The 14,167-nt window shown below is 41.2% G+C and overlaps 1 protein-coding gene across 2 annotated transcripts in view; it reads left to right on the forward strand.

Moving 5' to 3' along the window:
• SARNP (SAP domain containing ribonucleoprotein) overlaps positions 1 to 14,167 on the forward strand; it is a 58,368-nt gene that overhangs the window by 2,519 nt on the left and 41,682 nt on the right. For both annotated transcript variants that reach the window (XM_081898988.1, XM_081898989.1), the window contains exons 2-4: positions 1,157 to 1,256; positions 9,009 to 9,055; positions 10,749 to 10,816. In XM_081898988.1, the coding sequence (XP_081755114.1) occupies positions 1,157 to 1,256; positions 9,009 to 9,055; positions 10,749 to 10,816 (215 nt within the window). The remainder of the gene's footprint in view (positions 1 to 1,156; positions 1,257 to 9,008; positions 9,056 to 10,748; positions 10,817 to 14,167) is intronic.

A 14,167-nucleotide genomic window follows, 5' to 3' on the forward strand; every position in this document is an offset into this window, starting at 1 on the left:
GAATGTGTTTGAATGAAAGTCTCAACCTGGACCAGTAGAACACTTCATTTTACAAATGATCTTTTAAAAGCCTATTTCTTCTCTTGTCCTTTAGTTACTCAGTGAAGCATGAGCCTCTCTAGGATTAAGGCTGCAAACCTTTGCCCACTTATATAGGAATCAGTACAACCTGAATATAGTGGAACTTGCTTTGATAAATCCACTTTATACAATTCAGTCCTATTTCCCTCTCAGTTTGCATGCTGAACTTTCTGTCATTGCTGCCCCTGGTTCTGGGCAACCAGTATTGCCCTCCCACTTTCTAGGTTGATGCTTCCTGCCACAAAATGCTTGTGTAAAGTTGCAGAGATAAATGTGGGGAACCAGGAACTTCACAGTATGAAATAAATGTTTCCCCTTGTATGCTTGTTATTATTCATTCAAAGCATCCCCACCTCAGCCAGAAAAGTTCCCAGGGCAGCTTATATAAGATCATGCTTATATACTTCCCATGTTTATATACTTCATAAATTATTAAAGCAATCTGAAAACCTTGTGGCCCCTTGGTAGGCCCTTATGAGCACCATGACTCCTGGTGATGGCAGCTGTGGTGTGGAAGGTAGGCACACAGCCCAAAAGGATGTAATAACACAGTAAAACTACAAATTTATAGAAGATGTGGTGGAGCAGCATAGAATGTATTGTTTACCACCAGTAATGTTACTCTTGCACAAAGTTGGAGTAGTCGGAGGTGCAGTGGGTAACTTAGTGAGGTCTCATTTTCCCAGGAGCAAAATATTACTATGTGCATTTAGAGAGAAGTCTTCCTTGAGGAAAACTAGTCTCATGAATAAAGTTCTAAAGTGTCTAGGCCAATTAAAGCTTAACTTCATAAGTCAACTTTATTAACTATTGTGAGACTGAGAGTCTTCTATTTTTGGTCTTCTTTTTACTGCAGATTCCTACAGACTTTCTTTACAAATGTTATAAAATGAGTGTTGAAAAAAATCTAAATAAACCCTGTGTCCTTATTAAAATACACAGCCGTAGCTTGTTCAAAACCTTTCACCACTTAATATCTATCCATTATGATTATTGCATTTTTGTACATGTTTCCTTCCTAATCTGTAGGAAGCCACACTTTCTTTATTAATGCAAAGTCTCTTCTACTTTACAGCTAGCTGAGCTGAAGCAGGAATGTTTAGCCCGAGGTCTGGAGGCAAAAGGAAACAAACAGGATCTCATCAATAGACTTCAGGCCTATCTTGAGCAGCATGGTAGGTTCCTACACTGCATTCTTTCTACACTCTACCAAGATCCTTCTAACAAGATAGAGCAGAGTCCAGCAGAGGTTACCTTAAATATTTAAACAAATGTGTTGCTTTTTGGATGTTCATTGTGAAACTGTTTACAGTCAAAGGTTCCCTGTACTTCAGTTTATTAATTGCTCTTCATATAAAGTTATGAAATGATTAAGCAAGACATAGGCCACTTTCTAATGTCATGCTAAACCATGGTTTAATGTTAAGTGAACAAGCCTCTGGCTCAAGTACTCGCCTCTCTGTTTCTGGCATGGCCAAGAGGAGGAGTTGGAAGTTTTTGCTTACATTTTTCATTAATTGCGTTTTTGCATTTTTTTCAATCTCATGGATGCATTTTTGGCAGGACCCTCACAATTCCCTTCAGAATCTTTGCCAGTGACAGATACAAGGAAACGAAACATGAGCTGGCGTGGTGTAGTGGTTAAGAGCGGTAGTCTCGTAATCTGGGGAACCGGGTTCACATCTCTGTTCCTCCACATGCAGCTGCTGGGTGACCTTGGGCCAGTCACACTTCTTTGAATTCTCTCAGCCCCATTCACCTCACAGAGTGTTTGTTGTGGGGGAGGAAGGGAAAGGAGAATGTTAGCCGCTTTGAGACTCCTTCGGGTAGTGATAAAGCGGGATATCAAATCCAAACTCTTCTTCTTCTTCTCTCTAGTACCAGCAGTGGTCAGGAGAAATGTTTCTAGAACTAAGAGAGACGGGTTCAAACCCCCCACCCCAACTACGTGTTCACAGGTTTTATTTTCAGCAAAAGGCACAACTGACATGGATAAATACGCATACTGTTGAAGATACTGTTTTAGAACAGAAACCTTTTGGAATGTAAGGATAAAGTGCATGTCTGCAAAGGAAGCAACTACTAATATAAGACGCTTTATCATGGTGGTCAATAACATTGCATTGAAAGCAGAAAAGGGGGATTTGAATTCTGCTCCAGGCAGATACTGGAATCTACTCTAGCCCAAAGTACACTACTGCTGTTGTATGCCACACAGGTCTACCCACTAATTTCCTGGTGGCCTGGGCAGCACAGCCACAATGCTGGGCTTGTGACCGTCTACTAGTCCAGGTAGGAAACTTCTGTGATTCATTTCAGAGCTCAACCTCCTGGCTCCTCAGTCTTGTTTCCTGCCAAGCTCAGCAGATGTCCTCTGTCTTCTTAGACCTTAACATTTTTCTTGGCTTCCCCCCCCCTTTTTTTCCAGCATTCGGACCCACTAATTACCCTGTTGGTATCTTTTCATCCAACATCAATGAGTGATGAGGCCCAATCATACGCCATAGCTAAATAGCGTAAGGCCTTAGATTCAGCATATTCCTGCTCCTAGGCAAGTGATGGCCCACTCAACTAGAGCTACAGCCACCATAGTGGTCTGGCAACTAATGTCAACATTAGAGGGCAGTCCCCTCTGCTGTTACCAGACATTATAAAGGGGATGCCTGCACTTCTGCAGAAGCAGCCCTTTGGAAGGTGTGTCCTTCAGATAATAGCTAGACCATAGAGGGTGGATTCAATATCTGCTCAAAGGAACACATGCTCTGGTAGGTCCCAGCATAGTGTCATTGTAGTCCAGGCTGCCAGGAAAATGTAACTTTGGTCACTTACTATGATATGGGCCTTTTCTGGCAACAGGGTTCACCCTATATGCCACTGCTCTCAAGAGGTGGTCATATAAATTGTTAGCAGAGCAATTTAATATATGATGATGATGATGATGATGATGATGATGATGATTATACATAATACCAGCTATGTTCAATACACTGTACACAATTCAATTAAGAAATTCTACCCTGAAGTTGTACAGTCTAGAACAACAATTATAAACAATACAACAAAAATCAGTAATTTAGAACGCATAGTTCACAAGCCATTAAAATTGAAGTTCTTTCCAATGACATTGTTAGGTTTCCCAGTTGTGTTGCAGATCCTACAGTTTTTAGAGCTTGACCAGAAGGGAAAACTGAGGAGCTAGGAGGAGCACTGAAACAAATCATGTTTCTTGCCTGAGCTGGCAGAGGAACACAAACCTAGAATAGTGACTATGTAACCTGCTAGAAAAGACCTGTATTATAGTAAGTCACTAACATTACATTTGATACCCAAAAATCATTTCAAAAAGTAGAAAGGCAATGGAAAAAGCTAGCCTGCCAAGAGAAAATTAGAACCCCGGTGTCACTTTTTCTTAGCAACCAGGGACATGGAAGTTTTCAGAGGCAGCAAGTTGTTTCCAGAAAATGGAAGTCAGCAAAATGAAAACAAAAAGGAATTTAAATTTGCACATATTACAATCACAAAAATGCAAGTATAATATAACAGATCCAAGAAAATAATTTGAGGAACATATTACTGAAAATATTAATGCCAGCAATTAAAAACAGGAGACTAGTTAGGAAGGCAGTTGGATCACTAGAGGACCAAGGAATTAAAGTTTTATTAAAGGATAAGGTGGCTGCTGAAAAACTGACAAATTATGTAGCTGATGAAGATGTAGAACAGAGGCCCAAGCCTAACATGACCCACTGAATTTGTCTTCCATATGTAAAACCATGCTCAAGATAGCTTACAGCATGAAAACTTACATAATTACAAACATAACAAAAGTAGTCAAATAAAACACATCAAAGAGTTCACAACCATAATTGCACAATTTCCAAATAAATATAAGATCTAAAAATTAAAATACAAAAAATTAATATTAACAACAGTAACAACAAAAACCCAGCAACTGACCCCACCCTGCCAAACAATACCCCCCAGAAATCCATTCAGAAGCCTCAGCTTTTGTAGCTGTAGTTGGTCAGGACCCTGCTGTCCCAAGCCAGGTGGAAAAGACTAACAAGGCAGGGAGCAGGTCTTCCAGGACTCACAGCCAAGATGTTTGAAGTCTTTTAAAATCACCCTCTATATAAGAGAACTGAAAAACATTGAAAGTAACCACAATTTTTTTTTTTTAAAAAAAAGGCATTTCAGAGTGGTTAACTTAAATGTTTGTTCTGATAAATTGGTGGGAAGTGTTTGAAGACAGAGGTCCCCTGGCTGTGCCGGGACGATATGGGATTAAGGGGCCAACTCCCATCTCTTGTGGGGGCGCAATTAGTGCCAGTGCCTTCTGTCAAGCGTTTGGGGTGTAATCCTCCGCGCCTCCCTTTCTATGGAGGTGCAGGTTGCAGCTACAACAAAGGCGGCATTTTTCCATCTTCACCGTGCTAAGCAGTTGGTCCCTTACCTCTCTCGCCCTGATCTCGCCACTGTGATCCATGCGATGGTCACCTCCAGGCTTCATTATTGTAACTCACTCTATGCGAGGCTGCCCTTGAAATTGACGCAGAAACTAGCGGGTGCAAAATGCCGTGGTGAGACTCCTTATGGGGTCTTCACCGTGGGATCACATTCATCCACTGCTATACCAGCTACACTGGCTCCCAGTGGAGTACAGGATCAGGTTTAAGGTGCTGGTTTTAACCTTTAAAGCCCTATACGGCCTAGGACCCTCGTACCTACGGGACCGCCTCTCCTGATACGCCCCACGGAGGGCCTTATGGTCTGCAAATAATAACACCTTGGAGATCCCAGGTCTCAGAGAGATTAGGCTGGCCTCAACCAGGGCCAGGGCCTTTTCGGCCTTGGCCCCGACCTTGTGGAATGCTCTGCCACAAGAGATCAGGGACCTGCAGGATTTGACATCTTTCCGCAGGGCCTGCAAGACTGAGTTCTGCCAGGCCTTTGGTCAGGACTCAGCCTGACTATCCTTTTCTTTTTGTATAAGAACTAATATGAAAGAGGCCTCCCAGCATTCTCACAGGCCCATCCATTTAAGATCAGTGTAAACAGTTGAGCTGATGAGCACTTACTGTTCCCAACCATAGCCCTGCGGAAAGCCATCTAATTAGACTTTAATATGATTTGACCTGTTTTTAGGAGGTAATTTAATTATTGTTTGATTTTATACTAATGTTATACAGTGGACGCTCAGGCTGCAAACGTGATCCGTGTGGGATGCACGTTCGCAACCCGCAGTGGCACGTCTGCGCACGCACAGGTTGCGATTTGGCACTTCTGCGCATGTGCAAAGTGCGATTTAGCACTTCTGCGCATGTGTGACTGCCGAAACCCAGAAGTAACCCATTCCGGTACTTCCAGGTTCCAGTGGTCCATAACCTGAAAAAACACAACCTGAAGCGTCTGTAACCCTAGGTATGACTGTATATCTGATGGTAGCCACCCTGAGCCCGACTTTGGTCGGGGAGGGTGGGATATAAATAATAGGGTTTGTTTGTTTGTTTGTTTGTTTGTTTTGTTGTTATTTGGTCACTTCACTGCTCACCCCTAATTCCAGGTCATTTCTGAACAAATTAAAAAGCACCAATCCCAACACAGATCCTTGGGGGATGCCACTTCCTATACTCCATTATGAGAGATATCTTTTCCATTCTAGGAATAGTTATGAAAGGGATAAAAAAAAAAGTATTCATGCAAATCTGTGGTGGAGCCACACAGGTATGGTCTCCACTTCTCAAAAAAGATACTGTAGAACTAGAAGAGTAGTAGAAAAGGACAATGAAGAAGAAGAGTTTAGATTTGATATCCCGCTTTATCACTACCCAAAGGAGTCTCAAAGCGGCTAACATTCTCCTTTCCCTTCCTCCCCCACAACAAACATTCTGTGAGGTGAGTGGGGCTGAGAGACTTCAGAGAAGTGTGACTAGCCCAAGGTCACCCAGCAGCTACATGTGGAGGAGCGGAGACACGAACCCGGTTCACCAGATTACAAGTCTACCGCTCTTAACCACTACAGCACAATGAAAATTATCAGGGAGCTGGTGTTAACTCCCCTATGTGGAAAGGCTATAATGTTCGGGGCTGTTTCGTTTAGAATAATGAGTAAGGGGAGACAAGACAGAGGGATATAAAATTATGTATGGTGTACAGCAGGGGTGGGCAAATCCCAAGAGACTGCGATCTACTCACAGAGTTATAAACTGGCAGTGATCTACCCCCTTTTGGTGGGTTCAGGTCAAAGTTGTTCAGCTTTTTTTAGGAAGGAAAGCCTTGTTTTTTGGGGTTCAGGTCAAAGTTCAGCTTTTTTTAGGGAGTAGGAAAGCCTCATTTTTTGGGGGGTGCAGGGCAAAAATGTTGAGCCAGTGATCTACCAGTGATCTACCTCAGACATCCAGTGATCTACTGGTAGATCATGATCTACCTATTGGACGTGCCTGGTGTAAAGAAATTGGATGGATAAAAACTTTTCTCCCTCAATATATCTGAATGATAGAATTGTAGAGTTGGGAGCTCAAATGTCATCTAGTCAAACTCTCACAATGCAGGAATTTCTGTTAGATCGTACATAACATCCTTTTCACATGTACAGTGGTACCTCTGGATGCGAACGGGATCCGTTCCGGAGCCCCATTCGCATCCTGAGTAAAACGTACGACGTGACTGCTTGGGTCACATTTTGCCGCTTCCGCGCATGCATGTGGCATCATTTTGAGTGTCTGTGCATGCGCAAGCGGTGAAACCCGGAAGTAACGCACTCCGTTACGTCTGGATCGCTGCGGAGCGTAACTTGAAAATGCTCAACCTGAAGCACATTTAACCCGAGGTATGACTGTACTAGAATCATAAAATCATGGACTTGTGGAGTTGGATTGCACCATGAGAGTCATATAGTCCAACCCCTTGCAATGCAGGAGTCTTTTGCCCAACATGGGGCTTGAACCCACAACCGGCTGAGCTATCCCAGCAAAACTACTGGCAATCCACGTATCCCCTATCTTATATTTATGCAGCTGGATATTCCTGCCTAAGTGTAGAAATTTACATTTGTTCCTATTGAAATTACTTTGGTTAGTTTTGGCCCAGTTCTCCAATCTGTTAAGGTCATCTTGAATCTTAATTCTGTCTTCAGTGGCATTGGCTACCCCTCCCAGTTTCGTGTCTTCTGCAAATTTGATGAGCATCCCCTCAAAACCTTTGTCCAGGTCGTTTAGAAATATGTTGAACAACAACATCCAATGAGGGTGAATGGTGGGAAATTCAAGACAAAAGGAAATACACCTTTGCACATGCCAGCACATTTTCAGTTCATGACACGGCTGGTATCCTGCCTCTGTCCCTTTCCTCCACACTCTCAGCTCCATAATACCTCTAGTCAGTGCTTTTTTTCTGGGTGGACACAGGGGGATACATACCCCTAAACATTTTGTGAATCTAAGTTTGGCCACGTTGAGGGGCAGTATTTCAGTATGAGTAGGAAAATGAGAGTACCCCTAAACATTTTTTTTAGAAAAAAAGTGCTGCCTCTAGTGCTATACAATGCTTTATAGCAGGCATGTCCAACTCCCAAGAGACTGTGATCTACTCCCAGTATTAAAAAACTGGCAGTGATTACCCATTGTCATTGGAGGGAGGAGGAGCGTGGGTGGGGTGGGTGGATTGCCCAGAGCTATTGAACTTTTTTTAGGAGGGAAGTGCCCAGAGTTTTTTTTGGGGGGGGGAGGATTGTTTTTAAGCCCCCCTAACTTTTTGCACATGATAAGGATCCCACGATCTACCAGGATCAGCCAGGGATCTACCGGTAGATCATGCTCTACTGGTTGGACATCCCTGCTTTATAGTAATCCAGGTGGGAAACTCTCAGAACATGGATCATCACTATGGCTAGGCAAACTTTGTCCATGAACAGTTGCAGCGGGCAAACTAGCCAAAGCTGCCAAAAGACCCTGTGAGCCACTGAGACCAACTGGGCCACAAGTGACAATGCTAGATCAAGGAATATCCCCAAGCTGCGTTACTGCTTTTTCAAGGAGTGTGTAGCCTCATCCAGAACAGAATAATCACCAGTGTCGCTTGTGTTTGCCATTCATTTTCTGATGCCTTTCCATAGAGTGTCACTTTGTCTCTCCTTGTGGAGGTGGTGAGACACTACTAGTCTAGGAGAGAAAATTCGAGTACAGATGAGTGCTTCTTCTCTTCTGCCTTGCAGCCTAAATTAAAGATTGGTTTACAGTGTGTTCCTTCAATGAGAATCACTTCTAAATTTACTTTTTTAGGATTGCAATGGAGTGGAGAACCTCCAACCTCCTATGGGATGAAGTTTGACCTGTAAGGCCATTTCCCCCAAACTCTGCCCACTGATGATGTCAGCTAGGGCAGGGCTTCTTGCGTGTTCAGTGAAAACAAGCAGACCTGTGTTTATTCTTCATCGCTGTGCAATGCAGGCATCAGCTGTAAGAGGGACTTCTCTGTCACACAGCGATAAAGAAACAGGCACTTGTTTTGCAGTACTGTACTTTACTGTACCCTAATACACCAGTGTGGTGTAGTGGTTAAACCCAGTGGACTCGTAATCTGGTGAACTGGGTTCGATTCCCTGCTGCTCCACATGCAGCTGCTGGGTGACCTTGGGCTAGTCACTCTTCTCTGAAGTCTCTCAGCCTCACTCACTTCACATAGTGTTTGTTGTGGGGGAGGAAGGGAAAGGAGATTGTTAGCCGCTTTGAGACTCCTTAGGGTAGTGATAAAGCGGGATATCAAATCCAAACTCTTCTTCTAACTTTGAGGTTGTTTTGGTTATTTTAATTTAATAATATGAAACTAAAATAGAAGCTTTTGTCTTGATGGAAACTACTAAGATCTTTGTACACACAACATGTAAAATATACTTTAGTAATTTTTCATTTCCCCTTGATTTCTTGTAGCTGAGGAGGAGGCAAATGAAGAGGATGTCTTAGGAGAAGAAACAGAGGTAAATTATAGTTCAGTGTAAGACAGTTATTTAATTATGTAGTTCATGTAACTTGTATTATGTTCCGTCCTGATCTTGGCTGCTCTTTATCTTTTTGTTTTTGGTAATAGGATGCATAGCGATAAGGATCCATGTCACCAGTGTATTTGAACTGTTCATCATTTGAACTAGTTTAATTGAAAGCTCTTTTGGGTAAATGTCTTTAGTAGGCAATTGTTTATGAAATATATAATTAGGAATATATCCAGCACTGATGTTAAATGATGCTCATGATTAGGAAACCATAGAGAATATATTGATTGTAGAATTGGAGATGTGCAACTGTGTTCATTTGAGATTTTAGAATGAAGTGTCTGGTAACCAGCTACAACTCTTTAATAAAATATGTACTTTTTGTCACTTATAGATCTAGAACTAGAAGGGTGACATGTAAGGTCTTTTGCATCCACTACAGTTTTCTGTGGTGGAAGAGAGGAGCTTGTTTTCAAGTGATTTTGCTGAGATGGTTTATATGTGAAGAGCGAGCAAGGCTGTTGCAGGGCGGAGAGGGTTTGCTGAAATGCTCAGTGATTCTAAGTAATGTATATTCTGTGCTACAGTTTCCTGTACTGCAAATGTACACATTAAACGGTGGTTGAGTTTGAATTTATCATTCTCCATACAACTGTTTTTACTGTTTGTGGTTACTAAAATATTGCTTTGCTAAGAAATTAGTTTTTAGCAAGATGCATAAAATGGGAAACCTGGGTTTGTATGTTATTAACTTTAAGGTTAACTGAAGTTATAAAATAGTCAAGGAATTGAATGTTTGTTTATTACCACTGTGTCCCAGTATTAGTGTGGGAGTGCACACTGAAATTACTCAGGGTTTCTTTCATGATTACAAAGCTTGTATTTAATTAAGGTTGCAAAAAACTGAATCCAGCCTGCCAATAGTCTGAAAGAGAATGAATTTTAAGTAGTATTTCTAAGTTCAAGCAACTCTGGGTAATAACATTTCTGATTCCAGTTCTAGATTAGTTTTTTGTTTTCTTTTGTCTTGTTTTTAGAATGTAGACTGCTTAGTGAGTTATTTGTGAATCTTTTTTTAAAAAAAACAACAACCCATAAAGTGCAATGTAATCTTGCGTGTCCCAGTTGCTTCACAAAAAATCAAATTATTTGGACGATCAGGCTTATATATACAGTAAACATGATTGCTGTTCATGCTGACATAAAATACTGTACATCTGGATAACTGGACATTTTTCAGCATTGGGGCTTTGGAACACATTTGTGCTCAGAAACATTGATGGTTTACATCAGTCCAATAAATAAACTATGATGCCCATAACATAATTTGGACTTCACCCAAAGCGTATTACATTTAGTTCTGAATTTAGCTGTCTAAAAGGCATAAGACCCACCCCCTAACTATTTACAAAAATAAGTACAGTTGCACTCGTAACTTTTACAATTGTGCTCCACTGATGCGCAAAATGGTCGCGGCCTGTATGTAAATTTGCCCACAAGACTTTGCAAGGTTGAGATTCTATTCATGTTTAAGGTCCCATTGAACTCTGGTTCCTATGTCCAATAAGATTTGCATCGTATCAGATGGTTATCTGCAGTTCTCATTAACATCTTTTGTGAGGCTTATATTCATTTTGTTCTCTAGGTTTACCTCTCTCCTTGTTGACTGTTTATGTTGCAGGAGGAAGAACAGAAGCCCACAGATGCTCCTATCAAAGAGGAAGTAGCTATTGAGAAATCAACTGAAGTGTAATTATCTGCCCTTCATAAGCTAGAACGTATTGGTCAAACATTAATGTGTTGGTTTACCTTCAGTATTTGTGTGCCACCTGACCACTGAGACTTTGTCATTGTATGAATCTGTAACTCTATAGATGAATGGATGACTAGTGGTGGCTAGGGATTACATGTTGAATACTTTGGCTTTTTTGGAAATCACAAACCAGAAGGCTAGCTAAAAGTTAAAATTAAATATAGACCCGTTTGGAGTTGACAAAGTCCCATATTCTTTTATAGAACATCCAAGTTATTGGACATCTTTGCATGTAGGGATTTACTCTATCATCCTTGAGCCAAATGTCTATGGCAATCCAACCTCAAAATCTCTTTAAGGCTATATATATTTTGAACTTAATAAAGAAGTAAGAATTTTTCACCAATATAATAAAAATGTTGCACCATGGAAAGCTACATTTTGTAACCTAAGTAGTTTTACCATATCTCTCCCCCCACCCCCGGCATTACCTCCCTAGTCTCTTGTCAGTATATTGTCTCTCTCTCTCTCTCTCTCTCTCTCTCTCTCTCTCTCTCTCTCTCTCTCTCCAGAGAATCTCACATTCGGTTCTTGTTAGCCTTTGTAGGTGTAAGAAGAATTGTTAGAGTCATCTTGGCGTTAGTAAAGACAAAGCAAAAGTACACAGTTTAGCTTGCAAAGCTCATTCTCATTCCACATCAAGGAATAGGCAAGTTGTAAAAAAGAAAAGGGCCACCTGTGTCAACGACATGCTTTAAAGGCTAAAATAGAGAAGCAAATTGCCCATTTGTCCCTTGTGCCATTCATCAGCTAAACATTTGAAGGGGTATGCAGCCTACTCCTGACCCTCATGCACACAAACTGTGCAGGGAAAAGAGGTCAAGGAGGGTGAACTACCACCGCCCCTAGCAATTACGCTGCATCTCCTAACGGATTGCCTCACATTTTGAGATGCGTGGTTTAAGATAGATAAAATGTAGCAGGCCTGTGTGTTTCATGAGCACATCCCATATCCTTGCTCTTCTAGCTGCTTTCAGCTTCCTTATCAGACTGAACCAGATGCACAAGGATTTCTTGATATAGTAATTGCATGCAGTGGCCTGAATTACCTGAGGGCACAGTTTTCACATTCGCTAGCTGTATTTCTTTATTAATTGTTTGGAATATTTTCACTTTGCTTTTCATCCCCATAGCGCTCTCAAGGCAGCTTACAGGGAAAAGATGATAAAACAACTTATTGAACCAGCAAAATCCTTTGTAACAAAAGTATTTTGTTCTCAATTATTAGAAGGTAATTAGAATAAAGTACTCTAATTGTCCCAATTCATATTTAAACCTTTTCCTGGCTAATTCTTCCAGCTGTAGAAATTAGGTACATTTTTATCATTTTTATCAGATGGCAAAATAGAGCTGAGGAGAAGACAAGTGATTGTTTGGGAGAATAAGGTGCTGCTACCATAATTTGCATTATGGCGTTCCCTGCTCTGTTTTATGTATATGTTGTGCCTTTCTTGGCAGCAAAGTCATTGGAATGTAGAAGCACTGAATTCAGTGGGGCTCACCCACAGATAACAGGTTAGGATTGTAGTCTTAGTAGCTTGAATATTTTATGCCAGTGGCGTTTGTGCATAATGTGAAAGGGTGAGTACAGTTCTAAGGGAATAAGTTCTTAGTTCAAGTTATGGCTGTATTCATGGTGCAATGAGAAAAAATTATCTGGATCATTGCCTTCATTTTCTGTGCAAATATATGTGAAAATTCCCATTGAATGAAAATTACAAGCTTGAGTTTCTAACCACCATTCCCATAGATACCAGTAAGGTGTTGCTATCTACTCTATATTTATTGGGATTTTTTGTTTGAATGACTGTTGTTGCAGTATATTCGTACATAACCCTGATCTACTAGCAATTAGTAGCTACCAAAAAAGCATACAATTTGACCAAATCCTATGCTGTACAGCTGAATTTTCAGTTTGGAGACCACGATTATGTGAATTTTAGTGTAGTGGCTGTTCCTAGGCAGCAGGGGGTGCCCTTTCTCCGCATCACAAACAGAAGGCAGCAAACAGTGCTGCAGGGGTAACAAGTCCCTGGTTCCTGTTCTGAATTGCTTCCTGTGAAAAAGTCATTAAACCATTACTACCTTTCAGGGCATAAAATAGAAAAACTGTCCAGGAATCCTGAACAAAAGCCATCCATTTCTCTAAATGGGAGACCTTAATGAGTCAGGCTATGACCCACTGTTTTATGGGAGCTGTTTGGAGGAGGAGGATGCTGTTTCATTTAGCCTGGGAACTTCCGAACTTTGCATCTTCTTCCTTTGTTTTCTTTTGCAAACCTCAACCCTGTTTTCAGAGCATAAACTTCCAAGCACGCCCACTCCATTATATTTTTGTTTGAGTTGTTTACTGGCTCCCATTGCACATTGTTAAAGAAGTGTGTGTTTGAAATGGAGCTATAGCTGACCTGGCCAAAAGTCAACCATAGCTGTCCCATGAACTACAACACAGCAGGCCCTTGTGAATATGTGGTCATAAAAGAATAAAGATCTGACGGCATATAGCATAAGCTTGAGGTTTCTGGTTGGGGTTGACTGTTCATCGTAAGTGGTTTATGCCAGTTATACTATGCGAATGATTACATGCTAAATAGGACCTCATTTATCTAACTGCTGTAGAACGCATCTAACTATTTGAATGTGTAATTCAAACTTCAGATAAAGAATCCAGTTTACGTTGGCATGTGAGAGAGACAGTGAGTCTGGAGTTCTGTAATATCTCTTGGTTCGTCATCTTCATACTTTGCCTATTCCCTTTATTCTTCCTATCCTTTCAAGTTGAACGGCATCTGTTTCATACAGAGTTGAAGATAATTTCATTCTTTTCAAGGTTGTACAGATAATTGGGGTTTACACAGAGGCTAAATATGAGGATTGTCACCATACAAGCAGAAAGTGACTACCAAGCTCCACATTTGTTCCATTGGTCCTGCACCTTGCTAGAGCAGAGATGGAACCCATGAGTTGATTAAAGGTTTGCCCTTATCAAGACAGCATACTTTCCTTTACACAGTCAAATTCTTTCTTTTGTACCCCCGGTTCTCTTTATAATATATATCCATGCATACATTAATTGACTCATGGAGTACTATGTGAACTACAGGCTCGTTCAGTTTCAGCACGTGCTGTTACTGTTGCCTGTCTCTTCCTGGTTAGAAACTGTATAGTCTGTAAGCAATCACGTTTCTTGTTGGTTTCTGAGCATGTACAAAATCTAAATTAACAAACTGGCTGACCATCCACCAGGCCATTAGGCACACAGATCCCATTTAGTGATTTCATCTTTT

The sequence above is a fragment of the Podarcis melisellensis genome, assembly GCF_964234715.1.
Source record: "Podarcis melisellensis genome assembly, chromosome: 2".
Lineage (NCBI taxonomy): Eukaryota > Metazoa > Chordata > Lepidosauria > Squamata > Lacertidae > Podarcis > Podarcis melisellensis.